The following is a 27331-nucleotide window of genomic DNA, read 5'->3' as shown; positions in this document are numbered from 1 at the left end:
CCTCCTTCATTTCATCCTCCGGACAACCAACCCTGTTCTGACCCGAGTTCACCCAACAACCCTCACTAGAAGCATGGGGATTTGATGTCTTCCACATTGCAGTCAGACACTCTTAATGCTCCACATTTCATCAAAACACCCTCTCTTCTCTTCTCTCTGTACCCTAAGCAGCCAAAGTCCTGCAACAATGAATGTCCTACAAACAATTATAATCCCAGTTCTTCCATTGAGAATTTCAGACTGCGTGCCCGCCCCCCCCCCCCCCCCAAAAAAAGATTCCTATCTAGGCTTGATCGCTTCCTTCCGTTTTAACTATGTGATCAAATAAATCTATAAAAAGTTCATTGTGGTGTGCTGGTTTGGGTTGGAGGGAGAGGCCTGGATTCAAGTTGCCCCTTGGCTGTGAAGCATCCTGGGAAACCCTGGGCCAGTTGCTATCCCTCACGGTATGGTCTACCTTGCAGGGTTGCTGTGAGAATAGGAATGAGAACCAAGGACGCCACCCTGACTTCCTTGGAGAAAAGGGCAGGATAAAAATGTAATGCAAGTAGGACCAAAAGACTATTATGCATTTTTTTAAAAAAGTATCACGGTTCAAATGAAGATAGTTTCAGAGGGTAGCAATGTTAGTCTGCAGTAATTAATTATCGTATGTCAGTTTGTATGGTAGAGCTGGGAGAGCTGAAGATTGTCTGGCAGCCAGAAGTTCAAATTCATTTATTATGACCAGATCTGACATAAATGGGACCTTGTTTGTCATAAAATGTAATGCCAGGTAGCGGAGATATAAACTTTATAAAGGGCATAAGCACAGTTAAAAGATTTTTAAAAAACTTAAAATAAAATATGCCTAAAAGATTAGCATTCTTGCAGTATTCTGTTTAACAGCTTCTGATAACTGAGCCCTCTTGCTCTGAATTATTGCATCAAAATCTGGAGACAATGTCCGTGCTGTAGCAATCTTGAGTATACTCAGATTCAGGCGTGTGTCTGTAAATTGCAAACATACTTTTGATTTATGGGCATTCATTACAGAAATCTCATGGTCAATGCTTTCCGCCTAAGATCCAGGGGAAAACATGAAATGGCTGGGCATCGAGAGCTTTTGTCAATACGTTGCTTCATGTCCTGGTCATATGTTGCTCTGCAGCTCCTATGCAATTGAGGAAGCCTGGCAAAGCAAGCTGTGATGCAGCAGGAAACGAGAGAAAGGAGGAAGCAGATGACAGTGAGTTGATCACTGGCCTGACAGGAGCCCTCCGAGGGCCTGATCCAGTCCAAGGGCTGCACATTTGACACCTCCGATCTAGATCTTTTAACATTATGCACCACTAGATGGCAAACTAGACTTGTTTTTAAGGCAAGAGACATTTCAGAGGTGATTTGCCATTCCCTGCCTCTGCATCCCACCTGTGGTATTCCTTGGCGATCTCCCATCCAAATTCTGACCCTGGCTGACCTTGCTTAGCTTCCAAGTTTTGATGAGATTGGGCTAGCCTGCGTTATCCAGGTCAGGGCAGTAGAAGAGCTAGATTCGAGTCTGATGATACCTTACAAACCAACAAGAGTTTTGAAGTATGACATTGTGAACAAAACAGAGCGTATGCCCCCAAAATCGTGTTGATCTCGAAGGACTCAGATCCAGCAGTTCAAATCCATTATGCGGATGGAGGGCTTTTTTTTGTAGCAGGAACTCCTTTGCCTATTAGGCCACACCCCCTGATGTAGCCAATCCTCCAAGAGCTTATAGTAGGCCCTGTACTAAGAGCCCTGTAAACTCTTGAAGGATTGGCTACATAAGCTGGGTGTGGCCTAATAGGCAAAATGGTTCCGGCTACAAAAAAAGCCCTGAGCAGATGTGTGTTCACAATGGAAAGGTTTCAGTTTCCTGACAGCACAACTTGGTGGTGGTGGCGGTAGTAGTTTGAACTTCTTGGCTTTTGGTGATAAAAGACGAGATGCAAGATTAAGTCTAGGAGAAGCAGGGGACGGAACAGTAACTGGCCACTCCCCAGGAATCCTGGCCCGGCCAGCGACCTGCAGCGCACAGTTTCACGCCTTGCCCAGCCGAGCCGAGATCGTGCAGCGGCTCTCTCCGGCCGTTCTGACGCACAGAGGTCTAATGATGCCAGCGGACATTCCAATTGATGCTTTTCCACGGGGCGCTGGAGGAAGCCGGAAAAACAGCAGGTTGAATTACCCCATAAAACACTTCATTAACCTTTAAATAATTATGCTAATAAATTCAAATCGATGCTGAGCTGTCACTTTGCTAGGAGAGGAGGTGGCTCGGATTAAAAAAGGTACTTTTCAGCATGACAAACCCGTCTGGGGTTGGGCCTCCATATTGGGGGTGGGGACAGAGGCAGAATGTAGATTCCTGACCAACTCCTGGGATAACCACATAAGCATCCATTGCTCTATGTTGTCGAAGGCTTTCATGGCCAGAGTCCATTGGTTGTTGTAGATTTCCCGGGCTGTGTGGCTGTGGTCTTGGCATTGTGAGACCTGACGTTTCTCCAGCAACTGTGACCGGCATCCTCAGAAGTGTAACCCCAAAAAACTGGAGTTCTCTCTGGGTCAAATTGAGAAGAAGTTGGTAGGCAGGTAATTTTTATCTACTCAGGCAGGTGGGGTAGGGCTGAGTCATTATCTTGTGGCTCAATCCGACCCAGAGAGAACTCCAGTTTTTTCTGGGTTACACCTCTGAGGATGCGAGTCACAGTTGCTGGCGAAACGTCAGGTCTCACAATGCCAAGACCACGGCCACACAGCCTGGGAAATCTACAACAACCAATCCACTGCTTTGCATGCCCACACAGGACTGTGGCCTCTTGGGCTTGCTTTTCCAGGCTAACTTTCAGGGGAGGAGCAATAAAGCCCTGGCTGGGAGAGAACCCAGGCCCTTGGTGGAAGAGGCAGGGTGTCCCTGCTCTCAGATATGCTGTCAGGTTCACAAAAACAGATTTGTTCGGTGCTAATTTGGTTGGATGGTATTATACCAATTTTGTTCTTGTTTCAAGGATTTTGCAGTGATGCGTGCAGGAAGGGACTGCGGCTCAGTGGCAGAGCCTCTGCTTTGCATGCAGAAGGTTGCAGGTTCGATCCCTGGGATCGCCACTTAAAGGGGTTCATGTGATGTAAAACAGTGGCTCCCAACTGGCTTTTTGGCACCAGGGACAGGTCTCATGGAAAACAGTTTTTCCATGGACCTGTGGAGGGGTGGTGCTGGGATTTCTGCCATCCCAGGCTGCCTCCCACACCCTGTCCTTGCCCCCCATGGGGGTCTTTAAATGAGGAGTAGGCAAAAGTCACTGCCTTGCTGCCCCTTCCACCTACCCGGGACCCAGGCGGATGAAAAAGGTGGTGCTTTGGAGCAAGACTGCTGCCTCTTTCATCTGCCCCAGGTGGGCGGTAGGAGCAGCAGGGCTGGTTGCTAACAGGCCACGGACCAGTACAGGTCCGCGGCCCATGGGCGGGCTATACAGCATTGTACCCTGCTGAGGTCCCTCCCCTCCCTGAAACCCCACCCTCCCCCAGCTCCACCCCAAAATCTCCAGGTATTTCCCAACCCAGAGCTGGCATCCCTACTCAGCAAAGCAGTCAGGTGGGCTTAATTTGCACGCCAGGAAATCAGAGCCTCGATGGGCACAGGAACGCATGAAGCTGCTTAACACAACATCAGTAAGTATCCAGGCTTCTGGCTCCATTCACCCTCCAGGCTCTCCTTTTCACTCCCTGTTCTCTCTTCCTCCCCACACCGGGCTTTTCTTATTATTTATTTATTTCATTCGATTTAAATAAATAAATAAATAAAATCTTCATTTGTTTTATTTTCTTCCCTCTCCCGTGATTCTTTCACAAAGCAAGCGGGGAGGCATTGTGTTTGGCCTCATCTCCTGCAGAAGCCATTTGGGGACAATCTCCAAAAGGCTGGGCAACCTTCCTCTTATCAGTACACCACACCGGCTCTCATTTCCCCTGGTTTAAAGGTGAAACTGTGCACAGGAGCTGTGAGTGGAGCATCCACCTGAGCCTGCTACCAAGGGGAGGGGCAGAGCTAAGCTCCGCCTCCAAAACGGTGGCCCATTCACGTCAAAAGGGAAGCATCCGTGACAGATTTTTTTTTTTAAGCACGCTTAGCTTAAAGCTATTGAACACACCTAAAAATGAACAATAATGCTTTTTAACAGTAAGCATGCAGAAAGGTATTAGCATCATACCAAAAGGACTCTCTCTGAGAAACCTGCTATTCTCTGGGCAACCATTTGCATACGAAATAAAGGAATACCCAGTTGGCCACAAATGCCTCTGGTCGGACTAATTCTTTTAATAGCTTAATGAGTTTCTCCATCAATGCAGTACTTCAAATCCTTGGATACTACCAAAGGATATCTGGGGGAAATCGACTGTTTTCCAGAGATATGATGCGATCAGGAATACTTATTTTATTTTAAGAATGAAAAGTTCTGATGCTTTATATCAAGGGTGGCCAAATTCACTTAACATAAGAGCCACAGAGAATAAATGTCAGGCGTTTGAGAGCCGCAAGACATGAACATCAGATGTTTGAGAGCCGGAAGGAAAAAAATAGATGGGGAGGGAGAGGTGGAAAGAAAGCAACTTCAAATGCATTCTCCAAGCCACCGACTGGCTTGGCTTGGAGAAGTGATTTAAAGACAAATGCCTTTTCCAAGCTGGCTGACGGGATGGTGGGGACTTCGAGAGCCACACAATATGTGTGAAGAACCACATGTGGCTCCCGAGCTGCCATTTGGCCACCCCTGCTTTATATGGACTTAAATCATTTTTTTAAAAGCCCTTTAGGTGAAGCCAAAATGGTGGGGAGGGCTGGTGGCTCAGTGGTAGAGCATCTGCTTGGGAAGCAGAAGGTCCCAGGTTCAATCCCTGGCATCTCCAAAAAAGGGTCCAGGCAAATAGGTGTGAAAAACCTCAGCTTGAGACCCTGGAGAGCCGCTGCCAGTCTGAGAAGACAATACTGACTTTGATGGACCAAGGGTCTGATTCAATATAAGGCAGCTTCATATGTTCATATGCTCCAGTGCCTCCAATGGCCCTTCGCTGATTACAGCTCTCTGCTTATGAGGATTATGCATGCCAGGAAACCGTGGCAAAGGACACCTCCTTAGCACAGGTCCATAGCACAGTGGCTCATACAGGGCCATCATGCATTCAGATTGATATAACATTAGCCACCAGGGACCTGCCCCGTGTTTGAAACAACTCCAGTGTTTTCTCATGTATTTTATTAGCACGAGGGTCTCCCCAGTGAAGCCCCTTGAGTACCACCACACCTGCCAACACTTTTCCTAGTGCCCACCAAGTGTTTTTAGAAAGTGGGCAGAGCCAGTTGGGGCTTTTGCCCTGCGGGGCTTCTGATTGGCCACTGGAAATGTCATTGGTTGCTGTGGCAGCAGCTGCCATCACAGCATGAGGATCTTTACTGCATGAAAAAAAATGTATGCACAAAGGTATTTTTAAAACAATTTGCTTGTTTTTAAAATGCTAAGCAGAGCTTCTGCTTGAAATGTTGGAAGAGTTGCTATTAAAGTTGTACATGACCTCACTCCCTAACAGTCTGCTGTCGGTAGACATTTTGCGGCTGTATCCACCACACTGTGTGGGAATCCTGTAAGTGCCCAAAGGCTCAAAAAGGTTGGGGACCTCTGGTTTAGGACACCTCATGCTAAGGCCATGTGGATCAACCCCACAAACCACGGTTGGATTTGAGTGCTGAGAAAGACGGGGTGAAAATTAAGATTCACACGGACCCACAGCATTCCTCACTCCACCTATTCCTCGCCCCACAGCTACCCTAAATTTTCAATGTTGTCCGCAACTTCTGGGGGGTTTTAAACCCACAAACTGTTCTTTTAAAAAAAAAATGGATAAGTATTGCCAAATCCTAAACTGTAGCTCTGGTGTATGGATTTTCAGCCTATGGTAGGCGGATGAAGAAAAAGAAGAGACTGGATTTATAGCCTGCCCTTCACTCTGAATCTCAGCGTAGTTTACAATCTCCATTATTTTCCTCCCCCACAACAGACACCCTGCGAAGTACGTGGGGCTGAGAGAGCTCTGACAGAAGTTGCCCTTTCAAGGACAGCTCTGTGAGAGCTATGGCTGACCCAAGGCCATTCCAGCAGGTTCAAGTGGAGCAGTGGGGAATCAAACCCGGTTCTCCCAGATGAATCCACGCACTTAACCACTACACCAATCTGGCTCTCAAGATGACCTTGGATAGTAGATATAAGGATTACCAATCAAGGGACAATTGAAGGTGGAATAGAAGGAAAAGGCTGGCATGAAGTAAAAAGAAAAGGCAAGAAAGACTTTGAATGGAAATAAACCTCAAATTTTTGGCAGTTTTTTAAAAAGTATACCAAACAACCTGAATTTCTGCATGCTTAATTTGCACAATTTCCCCCATTGCAGAATTTAGAAGTGCAGAATGCAAGAGGATATCTTAGTGCAGAACTCCATGGACACCCCCACACACACACACACCAAACCATTCCCATGTGGATTGCGAGACCGACATGTTTCTAACAGCAGCGGCTACCGTATTGCTTTGTCTCCCCCTCCAGGTGTAGTGCACGCAGCTGCGCTCTGTCACTGTTCAGGTGGCGCTGTGCGTTTAGCCAAAAGGTTTATGCTCCTGGAGGGACCCTCTTTCACAAGCCAGCAATTGCTGCGCCAAGGATAATTAAACACTAATTAATGTTACCTGCAGACGTACAAGGTTACAAAGAGCTCAAGGGTATCCATAAAACCCAAGATAGCGTGAAGTCAACTGGAAGCCACTTAGAACCAAGGCAAGTTCCTCCAAATGAGGGAGCCGGCTCTATAAACCATTTTACAGGGAGATCAAACTTCACCAAGAAGTTTCATCGGTTAAAAAGGCATTAACTTTAAGCATGTTGAATCGGGAAGGAAATGGAAGGGGAATCGGCAAGGGTTTCTTCAAAGTAAAAATAAAAGTTTCCTCTGTATCGGAGCGACGTTGCCCAAGAGGGCCCAGGGCCCTTTTAACGGGAGACAGACTAGTTTTATTACATGGCACATCTTCACTCTTGCATCTCAAACACCCGTGTGATTTATCGCCTGCAGTTTTCATGCTATTTCTTTAGAGAGCGGCATCAGCATAAACGGGACCAACTATAAGCAAAAGGGCAAGTTTTGCCCCAAGGAGTTTCCAATCTGAATTTCGATGGAAGGTGGGCAGATGGACAGGATAAAGCACAATCCTCTGCTAAGACCTGGGTTCTCTTTGTCATACTTCATGGCATACTCCCCAAACACAGAAACATAAGATCTGGAAGGAACCTCAGGGATCATCTAGTCCAGGGGTGCTGAACACATTTGTTATGAGGGCCGGATCTGACCTAAATGAGACCTTGTTGGGTCAGGCCTGGCCATGTCGGGCTGGGCCGTGTGTGTTCCTGTAGCAGAGGATTCTGTAGCAGAGATATAAACTTTTTAAAGGAGACAGACTTAACACGACTAAAGATTATTTTTAAAAAAAAAAACTCTTAAAATAAAACATGCTTACAACATTAGCACTTGCTGGTCCTAAAGGTGCTTTCTTTGTCTTTCTCCTGTGGGATCCAGGGAACTAGGCAAAGGAAGCTCTGGCTCTTTTCTTCCCTCCCCAGGGGACCAGAAGGTGGAGGAGACTCAAACAATGAAAATCGAGGTTTTGCTCTGTAGCTCCTGTGCAATTGAGCAAGCCTTGCAAAGCAAACTGAGATGCAGAAGGAAAGAGAGGGAGTAGGAAGCAGACAAGAACCAGTTGCTCAGAGCCCTGATAGGAGCCCTCAGAGGCCTGATAGGAGCCTGAGTTGGCCCCCGAGCCGCATGTTTGACACCCTTAATCTAGGAAAGTCACAACTCCTCCTCCAGTGATTCCTGCTCAACACCAAAGGAAGGCAGAAAACCTCCAGGATCCCTGGACCAACCTGGCCTGAAAGAAAATTACTTCCTGACCCCAAAGTGGTGATCAGCATTACATTTGGCATGTAAGATACAGGGCTACAAGAGTGGAGAACTGGATCGTCCCTTCCCCCACTCCCCCCACAATCTGTCTCAATTCACAGGATCCACATTGCTGTCAGATGGCCACCTAGCCTCTGTTTAAGAACCACCAAAGGAGGAGAGCCCACCACCTCCCGAGGAAGCCTGTTTCACCGAGGAACCGCTCTAACGGTCAGGAAGTTCTTCCTAACATTTAGCCAAAAACTCTCTTGATTTAATTCCAGACCATTGGTTCTGGTCCAACCTTCAGGGGCAATATAAAACAACTCTGCACCATCCTCTACATGACAGCCCTTCAAGTACTTGAAGATGGTGATCATTTTTGTTGTTCGTTCGGCTCTTTGCGACCCCATGGACCAAGTCACGCCAGGCCCTCCTGTCTTCCACCATCCTCCGAAGTCTGCTCAAATTTGTGTTTGTTACATCAGTAATGCTGTCCAGCCATCTCCTCTTTTGCCATCCCCTTCTTCTTTTGCCTTCTGTCTTTCCCAGCATCAGGGTCTTCTTCAGTGAGTGCTCCCTTCTCACCGGGTTGCCAAAGTACTTGAGCTATTTGATCATATCACCTATATTTGGTGACCAAAGTATTTTAATATTTGATCATATCACCTCTCAATTGTCTCTTCTCTAGGCTGAACATTTATTTAATTAGATTTTCCCAACCACCCTCCCCCAGAGAACTGGACTCAGGGCAGTGTACAACATCATCTTGATTAGAGCAGGGGGGAAATTTAGAGGCGGAAAATTTGCATCGGTAGTGAGGCGAGAATCCTATGTCACACTGAGCAGCTTTGGCATTGCACCGCTTCATCAGGACTCCCTTTCTTTGCAGCACCCTTCCTTCTTTCGGACTGGGATGTAAGGAATCGGGTATCTCCATTCCTCCTAAGGGAGTTTTGATTCTCAAAAGCAGGGGTGGCCAAACTGTGGCTCAGGAGCCGCATGTGGCTCTTTCACACATATTGCGTGGCTCTCGAAGCCCCCACCACCCCATCAGCCAGCTTGGAGAAGGCATCTCTCTCTTTAAATCACTTCTCCAAGCCAAGCCAGCCGGTGGCTTGGAGAATGCATTTAACGTTAAAGTTAAAGCTTTCTTTCCACCTCTCCCTCCCTCCCTCCCTCCCTCCCTTCCTCCCTCCATTTGCCTTCCTTCGTTCTGTGCATTTCTCAAACATCTGACATTCATGTCTTGTGGCTTTCAGTCATCTGATGTCTATTCTATGTGGCTCTTAGGTTAAGCAAGTTTGGCTACCCCTGCTCAAAAGCTTATACCCCCAAAATCTTCTTGGTCTCTCAGGTTCTCCTGGACTTGAATCCATAAACCAGAATGCATTCAGTATTTATCTAGCATTATGCAATAAATGAAGAAAAAGAAGACGACTGTAGATTTATACCCCACCCTTCTTCTCTGAATCAGAGACTCAGAGCGGCTTGCAATCTCCTATGTCTTCTCTCCCCACAACAGACACCCTGTGAAGTGGGTGGGGCTGAGGGAGCTCTTACAGCAGCTGCCCTTTCAAGGACAACTCCTGCAATAGCTATGGCTGACCCAAGGCCATTCCAGCAGGTGCACATGGAGGAGTGGAATCAAACCTGGTTCTTCCAGGTAAGAGTCCACACACTTAACCGCTACACCAAACTGGCTACCACTACCCACACCTGGATAGCTCAGGCTAGCCTGATCACGTCAGATCTCAGAAGCAAAACAGGGTCGGCCTTGGCTAGGATTTGAATGGGAGACCACCAAGGAAGCGCAGAGTGGTGACACGGAGGCAGGCAGTAGCAAACCACCTCCGTTAGTCTCTTGCCTTGAAAACCCCACGGAGTCTTCAGCTGTGACTCAATGGCATCTTGCTGCTACCGTCATGCAATAAAAAAGTACCAGTTCTGTACCAGTGCAGCCCCTGCCCTCCTTTCCCCAAATCAGCTGCCCCCTTCCACTAGGCCTGCTGGTGATAAAACAGAGCTGGAAAAGTCTTCCTGAACTAGACATTGATTGTCAGGAAAGCAGCCCCACTGACTGATGATGCCGGTGTAGCAGGGAGCCTCCTGTACAATAAACAGAGCTTAATAAACCGGGCCCGGCCATCTTTATGATCTGTTTTTGCATCGCCCTCTCCCCGCTCTTATTATTGAAGGCTGTCACCAGCCAACAGAACAACCCTGAGCTACACGAGAGCCATCAAACATCTGTTCCCAAACTCCTGGCTTTTAGCAGGGCTGCTGGGGCCTAGCCTGTGAGCCCTGGGAAGATGGGGCTGACACACAGCTAACAACGGCCCCTTTTGGTAACAAAAGGATCTCTCAACCTGGCCTACCTCTTAGGGTTGCTGTCAGAACAAAACTGTGAAATTTTTAAACAGAGGTTTTTAAACAGAGCCTGAATGCTCTTAAGAGTGCCGCTGGATTGGATTGGATTGGATAAACATCTGCAGCAGAGATCCATCAGTGGCTATTAACCGCAGCGTATTGTTGGAACACTCTATCTGGGGCAGTGTGCTCTGTGTTCTTGGTGCTTGAGGGGGCACACTGGGAGAGCTTCTAGTGTCTTGGGCCCACTGGTGGACTTCCTGATGGCATCTGGGGTTTTTGGCCACTGTGTGACACGGAGTGTTGGACTGGATGGGCCATTGGCCTGATCCAACATGGCTTCTCTGATGTTCTTAATTTTGTTCTACTGCTTCAGACCAATACGGCTACCCACTTGGATCTATCTCCCCATAACGGTCACGTGAGGTAGGTGGTGCTGAGAGTGTTCACAGAGAAGAGTGACTGGCCCGAGGTCACCCAGCTGTGACTGGTTCGTGTTTCCTTGTTTTGTCTCCTACTTTGTGTTCTCCTACCTTTGTATTATATTATCGCTCCGAAGCATGCACGAAGATCAGGTTTCCCACTCTGAATGCGGCCCTCCACTCCTCCCCTGCCCACAACGAACCTGTGATGGTGACGGAAGTGTGGGTCTCCTGTTCCAAGAGGGGGTTCTTCACCAGGCAGCTGTAAGTGCTGTGCGGCTCCAGCACCACCCGGAGGATGCTCTGCACGTCGAAGAGGCCCTCATCGTTGGCCACCTGCGAGGTGGTGACGTTCTCCGTGAGGTTGTTGCCCCGGCCGTCCTGCCAGAGCACCGTCGCCTCCGGATACCCAGAGAAGGCGTGGCACGTCACAGTGACCAGGTCTCCCGGCTTCAAGTTTCTGTTGGGTTCCAGGCTCAAGTTGGGCTTAGAGTAGAGAGCTGGAGGGGAAGAAGAACAGGGAGGAGGGTTCGTGGATAACGTGGATGCAGCCAGGGGCCAGTAGATCAGGAGAAATAGCAGATAGGTAAAGCTGGGAGGAGTCAGGTGGGGGAGATCGGGGTGCTATTATTTGGGGGAGGGCAACATTCACTGGCTCATTCATCTTTAAGGCAGCTAACAGTATTAATAAAACACTTAAGACTAGTTACGTAAAAAACAGAAACTCTCCTCCCCTTAGTTTGTATGTGAACCTGCAATTTCCCCCCTTTTTTGTTGGCAGATCCCAGGTACTCCAGGGAAAGAGGGAGTAGATGTCCTTCCCCTGTGGTAGGAGGTAGATTCCAAAACATTCTGTAGGGGGAACTTCCAGACCAAATTTGAGATGTAATGTTGACCCTGCCTACCTTGATTCTTTGTTGATATTGTCCTCGGCTGTAGAAGTTTTTCTTTTTATGAATTTTATTGTTAAAATTTACACCACATCCCAGAATACTTTGACTTTTCCTTTCCCCCACCTCTTTTTTGGGGAATGGTATGTATGTGGCATGTGCTAAATAAATAGAAACGCCACACTCTGAAGTCACGATGCAGGACTGCTTTAAGCAAACTCAGTCCTAAATAAAACTACCTTCCGCTGCCTCCTAGAAATCAAAAAGGAGGGGGGCCAGGTGCACCTCCCTGGGAAGGTTGTTCCACAACTGTGGGGCTGCCACTGAAAAGGCCCTCTCTCAGCTACCCACCAAATAAATATATTTAATTGATAGGGGCAGGGCTTTTCTTGTAGAAATTTGCTTATTAGGCCATGCCCCCTGATGCCAAGCCAGCTGGAATTGTGTTCCTGTGCGTTCCTGCTCAAAAATAGCTCTGAATGGGGCAATCAGGAAGGCCTCTCCCTATGATCTTAATCCCTGGGCAGGAACGTATAGGGGAAGAAGGCCCTTCAGATACCCCCAGTCAGAAGTTATACAGGGTTTTAATGTCAAAACCAATACCTTGAGTTGGGCTCAGGAGTAGATCTTTAGCCAGTGTAATTTTTCCCAATAGTTGGCCCAGACCAGCAGTCTAATTGCAGCATTCTGCACTACCTGCAGCTTCCAAACAGTCTTCAAGGGTAGCCCCAATCAGAGCAAATTGCAGTAGTCCAGTCTAAATGTAACTAATGCATGGCTCACTGTACAATCAGTAAGTTGTGCTAGAGGCCAGAACGAAGGACTGGATTCCCTGCGGGGCACAGCCTTGCCTCACAAAACCCTCCCACCTTCCTCCCACCCACCCTCACCTGCAACCTGAAGCGCCACCGCAGCACTGCTGTAGTCACGGACTCTGACAAAGCAGGTGAAACTCCCCTCGTCAGCAATCTGCACACGGTGCAGGAGGAGGGAGACGTTGCCCCGGGGCAGCTGGTCGTAGAAGAGAGTGGTGCGGTTGGCGTAGCTCCTCCCTTGGTTGGCCAACTGGTCCCGCCCCTCTGCAAATTTGTGCACCAGCCGCTTGGTGTCTGTCAGCTGCCAGATGAGGCTGAGGTCAGCCAGACTGAAGTTGGCATCGGGGGAGAAAGAACAGCGCAAGGTGGCGTCACGGCCAAAAAGGGCGATCACTGGGTCATCGGGGACTTGGATTTCCATGGCACCTGAGGAGGACAGAAGTAAAGCACAGTGCAAAGAGGTCCTCCATGGTAAGTCTGTCACAACCACCAACGGCATAACACAAAGTACTTCCCTTTTGTGCAGCAGACACCTGTCCAGAGTATTTATTTATTTATTTGATTGCATTTATATCCCGCCCTCCCCTGACAGTCTCAGGGCGGCTAACAACAGTTAAAATAACGGAGTATTAAAATCAAAGTACAATAAAATCATTCAAACATTTTAACAATTCATACAGTTTAAAATACGTAATACGGTTCCAAGTTCACTCGCCAGGATCCAGATGGCGGGTTTTTATTCTTATTGGACGCCACATATAATAATATTATAGGATGTTATTTGGAGCTCTGGATTTGTACTGGGATGGTTCAGGTGTCAGTGCTGTGGGATGGTGGGATAGTGGTCGCCTCCCCGTTATTTGTTAAATGCCAGTTTAAACAATTCTGTCTTACAAGCCCTGTGGAGTTGTGGCAAGTCCCGCAGGGCCCTGATGTTTTCGGGGAGGGCATTCCACATAGCAGGGGCTGCCTCTTAATCTGGTAGTGGCCAGTCGTGGTTCTTTTGAAGAAGAAGATTATATTGGATTTATACCCCGCCCTCCACTCCGAAGAGTCTCAGAGCGGCTCACAATCTCCTTTCCCTTCCTCCCCCCCCCCCACAACAGACACCCTGTGAGGTAGATGAAGATAATTGATTTATATCCTGCCCTCCACTCTGAAGAGTCTCAGAGCGGCTCACAATCTCCTTTACCTTCCTCCCCCACAACAGACACCCTGTGAGGTAGATGAAGATATTGGATTTATATCCCGCCCTCCACTCCGAAGAGTCTCAGAGCGGCTCACAATCTCCTTTACCTTCCTCCCCCACAACACACCCTTTGAGGTAGATGAAGATATTGGATTTATATCCCGCCCTCCACTCCGAAGAGTCTCAGAGCGGCTCACAATCTCCTTTACCTTCCTCCCCCACAACACACCCTGTGAGGTAGATGAAGATATTGGATTTATATCCCGCCCTCCACTCCGAAGAGTCTCAGAGCGGCTCACAATCTCCTTTCCCTTCCTCCCCCACAACAGACACCCTGTGAGGTGGGTGGGGCTGGAGAGGGCTCCCACAGCAGCTGCCCTTTCAAGGAAAACCTCTGCCAGAGCTATGGCTGACCCAAGGTCACCCAGCAGCTGCAAGTGGAGGAGTGGGGAATCAAACCTGGTTCTCCCAGATAAGAGTCTGCACACTTAACCACTATACCAAACTGGCTCACCTGGGGGTCATTCGGAGATTTTGTGCACTTGATCGAAGTGCTCTCTGAGGCTCATATGGGAAAAGGCAGTTAAGCTGCAGGCTCAATAAAGGGTTGGCTATCACTAGGGGTATCTGAATGAACCCTATTCCTTTTCTTCCTCCTTCTGTACACTGGGTGGGGTCCCCAATGTGATGCCTCTGGGCACCACAGCTCCTGCCAACGCCTTCCCTGGCAACCGCCAAGTGTTTTTAGGATGGGGGGGGGAGGTAGGGCTTTTGCTCAGCATGGCTTCTGATCAACAACTAGAGATTTGATTATCTGCAGATTTTTTTTTCTTAAATGTTCCTTTAGCAGCAGCTGCCACCATTGCATGAGGATCTGCATTGTGTGACTGAAGCCAAATTGGGGCAATTGTCTTGTGGCTAGCTCCGCCTCTTGCGGCAGCCATTTTATGGCTGTGCCCACCAAGTGGTGTCAGAATTCCAAATGCGCCTGCAAGCTCAAGAGATGATGATGATGATGATATTGGATTTATATCCCGCCCTCCACTCCGAAGAGTCTCAGAGCGGCTCACAATCTCCTTTCCCTTCCTCCCCCACAACAGACACCCTGTGAGGTAGATGAAGATATTGGATTTATATCCCGCCCTCCACTCCGAAGAGTCTCAGAGCGGCTCACAATCTCCTTTCCCTTCCTCCCCCACAACAGACACCCTGTGAGGTAGATGAAGATATTGGATTTATATCCCGCCCTCCACTCCGAGAGTCTCAGAGCGGCTCACAATCTCCTTTCCCTTCCTCCCCCACAACAGACACCCTGTGAGGTAGATGAAGATATTGGATTTATATCCCGCCCTCCACTCCGAGAGTCTCAGAGCAGCTCACAATCTCCTTTCCCTTCCTCCCCCACAACAGACACCCTGTGAGGTAGATGAAGATATTGGATTTATATCCCGCCCTCCACTCCGAGAGTCTCAGAGCGGCTCACAATCTCCTTTCCCTTCCTCCCCCACAACAGACACCCTGTGAGGTAGATGAAGATATTGGATTTATATCCCGCCCTCCACTCCGAAGAGTCTCAGAGCAGCTCACAATCTCCTTTCCCTTCCTCCCCCACAACAGACACCCTGTGAGGTAGATGAAGATATTGGATTTATATCCCGCCCTCCACTCCGAGAGTCTCAGAGCGGCTCACAATCTCCTTTACCTTCCTCCCCCACAACAGACACCCTGTGAGGTAGATGAAGATATTGGATTTATATCCCGCCCTCCACTCCAAAGAGTCTCAGAGCAGCTCACAATATCCTTTATCTTTCTCTCCCACAAGACACCATGTGAGGTGGGAGGGGCTGAGAGGGCTCTCACAGCAGCTGCCCTTTCAAGGACAACTCCTGCCAGAGCTATGGCTGACCCAAGGCCATGCTATCAGGTGCAAGTGGAGGAGTGGGGAATCAAAGCCAGTTCTCCCAGATAAGAGTCCGCTCACTTAACCACTACACCAAACTGGCTCTCCAAGAGGGTTCGGGGTTCCTACTGCACACTGTTAGCAAGGGAGCGGGGGACAGATTCTGTCTCTACCCTTCCCCTCCCTTGAACAAAGCTGATTCATATCTTCTCTTATTTAAAAAAAGAAGACTGCAGATTTATACCCTGCCCTTCTCTCTGAATCAGAGACTCAGAGCAGCTTACAATCTCCTATGTCTTCTCCCCCCACAACAGACACCCTGTGAGGTGGGGCTGAGAGAGCTCTTCCAGAAGCTGCCCTGACCCAAGGCCGTTCCAGCAGCTGCAAGTGGAGGAGTGGGGAATCAAACCCGGTTCTCCCAGATAAGAGTCCGCACACTTAACCACTACACCAAACTGGCTCTCCTGAAACATTTGTAACCTATCAATTTTCCTTTTGGCTCAGGTTTGAAATCTTCCTTCAAACTAGGAGAGCCGGTGTGGTTAAGAGTGTTGGACTAGTATCTGGAAGGCCCAGCTTCGAATCCCTGCTCTGCTGTGGAAGCTCGCTGGATGGTCTTGGACAAGTCACATGCTCTCAACCTAACCTACCTCACAGGGTTGTGAGTGCAGATGAAATGGAGGAGAGGAGACTAATGTAAGCTGCTTTGGGTCCCCATTAGAGGAGAAAGACATGGTATAAATGAAATAAACAAATCTCTCCCACTGAGAGCCCCTTAACTTGGAGGAAAGCTACATGGAGGATGGTTGGATGGATTCCATTGTTACCTGGGATCCAGTTTTCGCTCAGTTCCCTGACCTGGATAGCCCAGGTGAGCCCAATCTCATCAGATCTCAGAAACTAAGCAAGGTCGGCCTTCACCAGTATTCGGAAGGGCAACCTCCAAGAAATATCTGGGGCGTGACCCAGAGGCAGGCAATGGCAAGCCCACCTCTGAAACATCTCTGGCCTTAAAAACAAGTCTAGCTCACCACCTAGCGGTGCAAAAATACTCCTAGAGCTAGAACTTCTGGCTGCCAGACAATCTTAGAATCTCCTAGCTGTACTACACACACTGCCATAGCTCAGTGAAAGAGCCTTTCTTTGGCATGCGGAAGGTCCTAGGTTCAATCCCCAGGATCGGGAAGCAGAAGAGGGGAAAGGCCTCTCCTTGAGACCCTGAGGAGCCTCTGCCGGTCTAAACAGACAACACTGATGGCATTGATGGACTGCAGACCCAACTCAAAAGACTGGACTTCGGCAAGCTGAAGGTAAATTCCATGACACTCAGAGGCAAGGCTCCTGACCAAACCGGCCTCAAAGATCAGCCTCTCTCTAACAGATCAAGGCAGAACCACACGGCTAGCCCCACAGGATGCCCAACAGAGCAGCTTCATGGCTTTAAAGACATTCCCTTCGAACAAAGACAGAAGCGAGATCAACCCCGCAGCAAAAACTGTTAAGGAACCAACAAGAGTTACACAAGAGCACTGCTGCCCCCATCTGTCAGCATGAGAGACTTTACCTTCTTCTCTCGCTACTGTGCAAGTTTTTAAAGCAAGTCATTGGTGGGTAGCCCAGTCTCTTTGGATCTCAGAAGCTAAACAGAGTCGGCCGTGGAGAGTATTAGGAAGGGAGACCACCAAAGAAGCCCAGGGTTGTTATGCAGACGGAGGCAGTGGCAAACCACCTCGAAACCTCTCTTGCCTTGAAAACCCTACAGGGTCCCCATAATTCAGCTGTGACTTGATGGCAAAAGGGGTGGGGGGTGGCATGTTGATTAAAGTGATTATAGAAGATTTGCACTGGATTTATTTATTTCATTTATACCCAGCCCTTCCCCACCACCACCCCCAATGGGGAACTAAACTGCATTACATCATTCTCTCTTACATGTTAATCCACGGGGCTGACAAGAAGGGAACATATTTCAAGAATCTCTCCAGGACCCAAGAAAGATACACTGGACTCTGTGCCAGTACTGAGCAGGGGGGCAAGGGGCAATACCCTTAAAGTTGATTTATTTTCGAAGTTTGCATTTCAGAAGCCTTTTCTCTTTTATTTTAATGAATGCTGGCCTCATTTTTCATCGCTGTGTTTTGGTGTAGTGGTTAAGCCAGTTTGGTGCAGTGGTTAAGAGTGATGGACTCTGGGAGAACCGGGTTTGATTCCCCACTCTTCCACATGCAGCCAGCTGGGTGACCTTGGGCCAGTCCCAGTTATCTCTCTCTCTCAGAGCTCTCTCAGCCCCACCTGCCTCCCAGGGTGTCTGTGGTGGGGAGGGGAAGGGAAAGGAGATTGTAAGCCGTTCAGAGACTGAGTGAAGGGAGGGTATAAATCCAATCTCCTTTTCTTCTTCTCGGGCAAGACAGTATCCCCAACGTGGTGCCCGTGGGGACCTTGGCACCCACCGATTCCTTTCCTGGTGCCCACAAAGTGTTTGTAGAAAATGAATGGTTCAAAGTGGGGCACCTGACCAGCAGGATTTCTATTCGGCAATGAGAATGTGCTAACTGGCTGTGTAGATTAAAATAACAGGGCTTCAACCAAAGCTGCCACCAACATCAGTTTGATTTTCTCTCACACTTCTCTTTACCAGTGTATTTTTTTAAAAATTACCCTCTCATGCCTCCTGCATTTGGACTCTCTGTGTGTAGTCAGTTCCGTCTCCCATGGCAGCCATTTTGTAGTTGGCTCTGCCTCCTGTGGCAGCCATTTTGCAGCTGTGCCCTGTGTCAGAATCCCAGAGCTCCCCACAGGCTCAAAAAGGTTGGGCACTCCTGTAATAGCCTACCTGAGTTTGATTTTTAGCAGTGCTTTTAACCCATAGGTCTATTAACCTCATGTTTTATTGGCTGCTTTCGGAGTTTCATTGCTTCTTATTGCTTATCTATTGATTTGGCCATCCTGGATCTTTTTGGATGCTGCTTTGTGCTTTCCTGTGTATGAGGATGCCATATTCCAAAATCCAGTGGCAAAAATATGTGGCAACTTTAAAAAAAAAACACCACACAAACACACTTTTCTCCCTCTCTCCAGATTTTCCCTTTAAAATCAAAACCGCTCAAAACAGAAGCCATGGGAAAGAAGAACCAGCATTTCCAAGAAATCCCAGACTGTTTTCCTGAAACTGTGACCCTGTTTTTCATTCTAGCACAGGACTCTGCTGCCAGTGGTATCGGGGTCAGCCATGAAGAAAGGTCAATCCCAAGAGGATACGGTTGCCTAGAGAATGAAGAAGGGGATGAAGCTACCCCGCAATTGTAGAGCGTTCCTCGCCAGCGGCTGCCGCAGTTGTAATTTCTACTGGAAGTCCATTGCTTCCCGATGATTCATCAGGGAGCCCGAGCGTGTGCCCTGCCGCTAATGGAAAGCGTCAAGGATATCTATTGTCTCGTTCCTTTCTCACCCCAGAAGCATTGCGCAAGGAACAATACTCTTTCCACATCAGAGGGACAGGCTGTGTGGGAGGGGAGTTGAACGCAACGGACCGCTGCCTACACAGCAGCCAGGGGCTTGTCGGCAATCGGAGCTGCGGGAAGGAGATTCTACTGCATAGGTATGCAGGGTGAGGGTGTGTGCGCACACACGGGCCATTGATTGCATGTGGCATGAGAGCAAACAAAAAGGAGGGGGGAAGAAAAAAAATTCACTTCAGGACAAACCAGATAACCCAAAGTGGTTGGGGAAAAAAAGAAAAACCTTGTCTGTAGAAATATCAAGGTCAGTTCCCAAAAAACCCTAAAATGCAGTGGTCATAGAATCATAGAGTTGAAAGGGACCTCCAGGGTCATCTAGTCCAACACCCTGCACAATGCAAGAAACTCACAAATAAGGTAAAAGGGTAAAGGTAGTCCCCTATGCAAGCACCAATCGTTTCTGACTTTGGGGTGACGTCGCATCATGATGTTTTCACAGCAGACTTTTTTACGGGGTGGTTTGCCATTGCCTTCCCCAGTCATCTACACTTTCCTCCTAGCAAGCTGGGTACTCATTTTACCGACCTCAGAAGGATGGAAGGCTGAGTCAACCTTGAGCCGGCTACCTGAAAACCCAGCTTCCGCCAGGATCAAACTCAGGTCGTGAGCAGAGAGTTCGGACTGCAGTATTGCAGCTTTACCACTCTGCGCCACGGGGCTCTCTCATAGATACCTCCCCCTAAATTCACAGGATCCTCATCACTGTCAGGTGGCCACCTAGCCTCTGTTTAAAAACCTCCAAGGAAGGAAGGTGATGCCCGTGGGCGTGAACACATCAGCTAATTCTTTTCCTGGCGCCCACCAAGTGATTTCAGAAAGTCCGTGCGACTAGATGCGGCTCTTGCCCAGCGGAGCTTCTGACTTCCCACCGGAGACCCAACTGGCTGTGCAGATTAAAATAAACCTGTTTCAGAGGCAGCTGCCTCCATGCTGTGGGGGTTTCATTCTCTCCCTCCCCTTTTCCCAGTGTATTTTGTAAATTTCTCCTCTAGTTCCCTGACTCCTGGGGCAGCCATTTTGTGGTTGAGCCCACCCCCATCACAGAAATCCAAAGATGCCAACAGGCTCAAAAAAAAAAATTGTGGGCTCCTGGTCTATAGAATCGCAATCTTTAATCAAGTTGTAAGTATTAAATCTTTGCATAAAAATCCATCAACTTATGTGGCATTGGGAGTATCAGAAATATGATTAGCAATTCTTTGCTTCATATTGCCAAGCTCAGAGCAGCTTATAGCTACTTTCCCAAATGAATTTTTGTCCCCAAGGAGCTCACAATCTCAACAATTCATCATAATGTTGTTATTGTAGAAAGCCCAAAGACCGGGCTAAGTCCCAGGTGAGGTGAGAATGGTGTTTCTGAAGGTCTCTCTAGAAAGCAAATGGGGCTTCACTCCCAGAGCCTGGACTTGTACAGCAGATCCCCAAACACATGCTACTTAGAACGGGGGATTTTTGTTAAGTTGTAACATGAATTTGTCCCAGCCTGAATTGTTCTCTGGCATAGAATGCAAAACCAGAATCCCATGCATGCACCATCAGGGTTTTGGTCAACTATGCTGTTTGTCAAGAAGACAAAAGTTATGACTACTGGGGAATTAAACAACTTTAAGGCTGACTATGAAGAAATTCGAATTGTTCACGATTTGCTTTTCCTCTTGGCTCCATCCAACCAAAAGGGACATGACACTCAAGAAATTAGAAGGCATTGGGAGACTGAAGGCATGACGGAGCTGGAAAAGATTCTTCAGTATAAAGATGCGCTGCTGACAACGCAGATCAAGATAAATCATATCGCAGTGTTCCCCTGTACTTTGTATGGGTGTGAAAGTTGCACCAGGAGGGGCCACTGGCCTGATCCAACATGGCTTCTCTTATGTTCTTATGTGACACAGAGTGTTGGACGGGAGGGGCCACTGGCCTGATCCAACATGGCTTCTCTTATGTTCTTGTGTGACAGAGTGTTGAACTGGATGGGCCATTGGCCTGATCCAACATGGCTTCTCTCTGGGGTCATTTTGTAGAAAAATAGGTGGTGGAGCTCATCCAGGGATTGTTATGCAGCTGCACATTCTATTCAATGGACAAGGAGGTGGAACTCTCAGAAGGAGGAGGTGGAACGCTCATAAAGATTCAGGAGCTGTGCTCCTGTGAGCTCCCACTGAATCTGAGGCCTGGCTTCTCTTATGTTCTTTACTACTTGAAGGAATCTCGAAGCGTCTTACAGTCTCCTTCTCTTCCTCTGTTCACAACACCCTGTGAGGCAGGTGAGGTTGAGAGGGCTCTGAGAGAACTATGACTGACCCAAGCTCACCCAGCTGGCTGCATGTGGAGGGGGAGTGGGGAATCAAACCCGGTTCTCCAAATTAGAGTCAGCCAAATTAGAGTCTTAACTACTACTTAACTACACCACAGCTGGCTCTCAAGATCAGTATTGTCTATTGTCTATTTGGATTGGCAGTGGCTCTCCATGGTCTCAGGCTGAGCTCTTCCACATCACCTACCTCTTGATCCTTTTCGCTGGAGACACTGGGGATTGAACCTGGGACCTTCTGCATGCCAAGCAGACCACTGAGCCACGGCCCCTCCACTGCCCCACCCACCCAACTTATTTACTTACTTTACTTATGTCCCATCTTCTCCCCAAAGGGAACCCAAAGTGGCCTGCATCATTCTTCTCTCTTCCACTTTATCCTTACACCAACCCTGTGAGGCAGTTCTGGGCAAGAGCATGTGACTGTTCCGAGGTCACCCAGTGAGTTTTCATGGCAGAATGGGGATTTGAACTCGGGTCTCCCAAATCCTAGTTCGATCAACACTTTCACCACCGCAACACGCCAGCTTAGTTTAGAGGACTACATTTATACATATTTGATTTCCCGACCCTCCAATTTATGGCCTACAAACTCCCAGACTAAGCCTTTTTCTGCAAAGTGATGCTGTCGTTTCCTTGGTTTTGTTTTTCGCTATGTAGAGGGTGTTACAGCTCTCCACGATGCACTCCTCCAATAGCTAAAGACAAGAGCCATTCTGCGCGCCTAAGAAGGCATTCAGTCTGTTGCCCTCCTCTGCCTACGCTGAGTAAACACAGACGGGATCAGGTTGGCGAGACCATGGGTCCCCTCAACAACCACAAGAAAAGGGGGAAGCCGTAAGCGATCCCAATGCAAAGTCTGCCCAGCGAAAACCAACATAGCCTGTGCACAAAAAAAGTCCTGCTTCACTAACCTCTTGGAGTTCTTTGTGTAAGTTAACACTACTTATGTGCCAACTCCCAACTCCTGACCACGCATCTTTAATGCCAGAGCAGACAGTCAAGGGTCCGGGTGTGTTCCTGGATGCCTCCTTGTCAACAGAGGCCCAGGTCACAAACATTGCCAGGCTGGTGTTCTTTCAACGCCAACTGGCCCCCTACCTGTCTTGCCCCAACCTAGCCACTGTAATCCACCCAACAGTCCCCTCTAGACTTGATTACTGTAACTCGCTCTATGCAGAGCTGCCCTTGAAACTGATCCAGAAGTTAGAACTTGTCCAGAATGCAATGGCTCGGGTCCTTATAGGGACACCCTGGGCTTTTTTTGTAGCAGGAACTCCTTGCATATTAGGTCGCACCCCCCTGATGCAGCCAATCCTCCTGGTGCTTCCAGTAGGCCCTGTAAGAAGAGCTCTTGGGAGGATTGGCTACATCAAGGGGGTGGGGCCCAATATGCAAAGGAGTTCCTGCAACAAAAAATGCCCTGGGGGCACCAATAACAGCACTGGTACAACCTGTGCTTTGCCCAGCTGCACCAGGTCCACATTGAGTACTGGGTCGGGTTCAAGCTTCTGGTTTTGACCTTTAAGGCCCTAAACCACCAGGTACTAATGTACCTATGGGATCGCCTCTCCTGGCACGCTCCCTGGAGAGCACTGCGGTCAGGAGATGGACACTTACTGGAAGTTCCTCGCCCAAAGAATGTTTGGCTGTCCACCTTGGTGGAACTCTGCCTCTTAACATCAGGGCTCTGTGCGATCTATTACATTTCTCCAGGGCCTTCAAGTCAGAAATGTTCTGCCAAGCATACGGTTAAGAACAGCAATGGTTTTTAGTAACTTTTTTTTTAACAGTTTTAACAACAAATGGTTTATTAACTGTTCTTCCATCCCCTCATGTAAATGTAAATTGGGGAGGGGGGTTCCGAAAACTTGTGCTATGGTGCCATCTAGTTGTTAGGTTTTATGGTTTTGAATTTTAAATTGCTTTAATCGGGGCTTTTTTGAGGAAAAAGCCCAGCAGGAACTCATTTGCATACTAGGCTACACCCCCCCGATGCCAAGCCAGCCTGAACTGCGTTCCTGTTTTTAAAACAAGAAAGAAAAAGACCTGGTTTTAATGTATTTTGTATGAATTTATTGTACCCCACTCTGCACTCGCTCGTGGGGAAGGTGGTATAAAAATTTAATGAAATAAATAAATCCATGTGGATAAGTGCCATCCAGTAGACATCATATGCTCAGATGGCCAAAAGGCTTTTGATGAGGTACCTCACCAAAGATTCCTTAGTAAGCTTAGCAATCGTAGGATAAGAAGACAGGTCCTCTTATGGAGTAAAAACTGATCACATGGCAGGAAGCAGACAGCAGGGATAAATGGACACTTCTCACAATGGAGAGAAGTAAGCAGCAGGGCTCTTCCGATGTTCTTACGACGGCTTCGGCCTCTCTGCCCTGTTGTTGGTCCTCTGGAGGAACTGGTTGGCCACTGTGTGAGACAGGATGCTGGAGTAGATGGACCCTCACTGGTCTGATCCAGCAGGGCTCTTATGTTCATATGCAGGCATTGGCCTCTATGCCCCCATTGTTGGCCCTCCAGGGGAACTGGTTGGCCACTGCGTGAGACAGGATGCTGGAGTAGATGGACCCTCACTGGTCTGATCCAGCAGGGCTCCTCTGATGTTCTTGTGAAGGCCTCGGCCTCTGTGCCCCCATTGTTGGCCCTCCAGGGGAACTGGTTGGCCACTGCGTGAGACAGGATGCTGGATTAGATGGATCCTCACTGGTCTGATCCAGCAGGACTCCTATGTTCTTATAAAGGCCTTGGCCACTATGCCCTACTGGCCCTCCAGAGGAACTGGTTGGCGACTGTGTGAGACAGGATGTTGGACTAGGTGGACCACAGGTCCGATCCAGCAGGACTTTTCTGTTCTTAATCACAGCCAAGTTTTCTAGGTGTTTGGGGCAGGAAGGCAGATAATGTCTCTTCTACATTCACGTAAGGTAGGGGCCACAAAGTCTAAAACACTCTTATCAAGTTTACCCTTTCATTTCCTCCAGCAGAGAGGGGGGGAAACTGAAAGAACTTGCATTTTTTCTATCCAGGACATAAAGCTGAATGCCAGAGAAAGAGGAAAGATCCTTTCCCTACTCTACCTGATTGCTTACTCCAACAGGTTTTAAAAAAAAATTGAAACACAATGCATTTACGTTGTGTTATAAAAAACAAGAGCCGGATGTGTCCCTATTTGGCCACTAGATGTCACCCTTAGCCTGATTTTTATAAATTCAGAGACTTCTCCAAAGAAATTTCTCCCTTACTGGCATTTAACATAAAAAAAAAAAATTGGGAAAGGGTGACTTGGTTCTTTCCCATGGACATTACTGGGCAAATGAGACTGTCTCCCAGCTCTGCCCTTTCCTGGTTTCCCCCTATATACTGTGAGCCCCAGAACTGCACAGATTTGGGAGGGGATTCTCAGAGAGAGGGGACTGTGACTGAGCCAAAGAGCATCTGCTTTGTGTGCAGAAGTTCCCAGGTTCAATTCCAGCCAACTCCAGTGAAAAGCATCTGGTAGGAGGCAATGGAAAAGACCATTGCCCAAGAGCTGCTGCCAATCAGAGTAGACGGTCCTGGCCTTGATAGATCACTGGTCTCTGACTCAAGAGGTCAGCTGCATGTGCTCACGTAACATAATGCACAGATGGCAGAATGGCAGGCAGGAAACTCATTACTGGAGAATCAGTCAAAGAGCACCTGGGGTGGGTGAAGGAAAAGGACTTGGCTCAGTGGCATGCAGAAGGTCCAGGGTTCAATCCCCGGCATCTCCAGGTTAACAGATCCCAGATAGCAAGTATTGGGGGGGGGGGGGGGAATTATCTGCCTGAGATCCTGGAGAGCCACTGGAAATCACCATCAACAGGACAGAGTCTAAATGAACAAAGGTCTGACTCTGTATGGATCACACCACTTATGCCTCAGCAAAATGAGTTTCCCCCGGACATTTCAGTTACAAAAATTGTAATGGATCCTAGGCAAACAAATACACCTTTTTTAAAAGCTAAATTCCTTGTTCAGGCCACAAGAGTTGGGGCAGCTTGTGACAAGATATCCTCTCTAACACAGTATAGCTCAGAGGTGGCCAAACTTGCTTAATGTAAGAGCCACATAAGAATAAACATCAGATGTTTGAGAGCCGCAAGACATGAATGTCAGATGAGGAAGGCAGAAAGGCAAATAGATGGGGGAGACAGGTGGAAATTTTAATTTTAAATGCATTCTCCAAGCCACTGGCTGGCTTGGAGAAGTGATTTAAAAAGACGAATGCCTTTTCCAAGTCAGCCAGTGGGGTGGTGGGGGTTCACAATATCTGTGAAAGAGCCACATGTGGTTCCTGAGCCACAGTTTGGCCACCCTTGATATAGCTTGTCCTCTATGGTTGGTTTGTTGTTCCCTTCCTTTTATCCTTAGCTGGGATAGATCAATACAACTCAAGGCCAGTAATTCAGAGGGGGGAGGGAGGAAGGAACTTACTGTATTCAAAAGGAAAGTCTGACTGCATACAAAAAGAAGGTCTGACTTCATACCAAAGGAAGGTCTGACTGCATACAAACAGCTTACTATATTGAGCTGCTACAGTTCTGGTCACAAGAGATCCTCAGCCTTCCCGACTAGAAGAGGAGGGAGGGCATATTAAGATCAGAGCCTAGGCAGGACTTTTCACCCAGGTGCCCACTGCCTAGCAGAAGGGCCGGAGGACAGACATATTTCGTGCCGCACCCTGCACAAACTGGAACAGCCATCGACAAAGGACATCTCCCCACTTAGAGAGGAGATCTGCACCCTTCGGACTTAGTTCATAGTGCCGGCCAAAGCACGACCACCCAGCTGCCCACGCAGGGTCAAACCCTCAAAACCACGTCACCTACTTACCAGCCAGCGATGATACCAGAAGCATCCAGGTTACTACCCAGAAGCGCATCTTTTTCTCGCAAAAGAAGTTCCCCGAGACACGGAAGAAACGCCGTCGAAACTGGCTTGGCAAAACCTGCTGTGGCTTCAGAGACACCAGTCTTCCCTCGGGCTAAAACAAAAAGCAGGAACTGCTGTTTATTTTGATATTTATGCCTCCCTTTTCACCTCCATGAGGAACCGAGGCAGCTGACATGAAGCAGCTTATGTACAAAAGCTCACAATGCCCAGATGCTTCATGTTTTCCTCTAGGTCTGAGGAAAGAGATGTGCACAGATTTCCTGAGCTAAGACAAAAATGTGTGAGCAGGAGGCTAAAAATCTGTGAGCTAGCACACTAACTCAGCTTAGAGGGAACACCAGATGGCACCTGAGGTTTTTTGGCAGAATGCTGGACTGGATGGACCATTGGCCTGATCCAACATGGCTTCTCATGTCCTTATGTTAACGCATCTGGAACCGGGAGATTACCCAGAATGCACACACTTTCTATGCCAGTCTGGTTGAGGGGGGGGGGGGAACGCCCTTGGGGTAGCTGTGTTAAGTCTGTGGCACCAAAGATGACCGAGAGTCAAGACTAGCAAGAGTCTATTCCAGCAGAAGGGTGTGCAGTCAAGCAGGGCGAAGCCTGACTCGCTGCAAGCTTGAAGAAAGCATTCTTCTGCCCTCTCCAAAAACCCCAGAGGACGACTTCAACGGATGTCCTTCCACACAGGCTCACAGCACAGGATGCTGCCCAGCGCAGCTGTTTGCTCCTCACCGTTTCCTCTGCATCCACAATATCCTGCCCCCAAAGGGATCGCTGCAAATAGGGAACCCGAAATAAAACCGTCCAGCTGTGCAGTTTCCTCAGCTGGGATTCCCCTGCCATGCTCTTTCTGTTGTTGTTTGTTTCGAAGCAGCTGAACTCAGTCGAAACGCAGCTTTAAAATCCCGGCTGGCAGAAAGCCTTCCCGGCTGAGGGCAATCATTTGACCGGTCAAACCCTGCCAAAGGGAACAACCAAACACA

General features: G+C 48.4%; 1 protein-coding gene across 1 annotated transcript in view; it reads right to left on the bottom strand.

Annotated features, from left to right (window-relative positions):
* CD276 (CD276 molecule) overlaps positions 1-26427 on the bottom strand; it is a 36823-nt gene extending 10396 nt beyond the window's left edge. Inside the window, exons 1-3 of the mRNA XM_060260279.1 lie at positions 26283-26427; positions 12568-12918; positions 10991-11287 (exon numbers count right to left, since the gene is read on the bottom strand). Of these exons, the coding sequence (XP_060116262.1) occupies positions 10991-11287; positions 12568-12918; positions 26283-26331 (697 nt within the window). The 5' untranslated portion in view covers positions 26332-26427. The remainder of the gene's footprint in view (positions 1-10990; positions 11288-12567; positions 12919-26282) is intronic.
* Between the last annotated feature and the right edge of the window lie 904 nt (positions 26428-27331).

This window comes from Heteronotia binoei, chromosome 19, assembly GCF_032191835.1.
Source record: "Heteronotia binoei isolate CCM8104 ecotype False Entrance Well chromosome 19, APGP_CSIRO_Hbin_v1, whole genome shotgun sequence".
NCBI lineage: Eukaryota > Metazoa > Chordata > Lepidosauria > Squamata > Gekkonidae > Heteronotia > Heteronotia binoei.
Note: the sequence above shows the minus strand (reverse complement) of the source record. Positions and strands in the feature narration are given on the sequence as shown.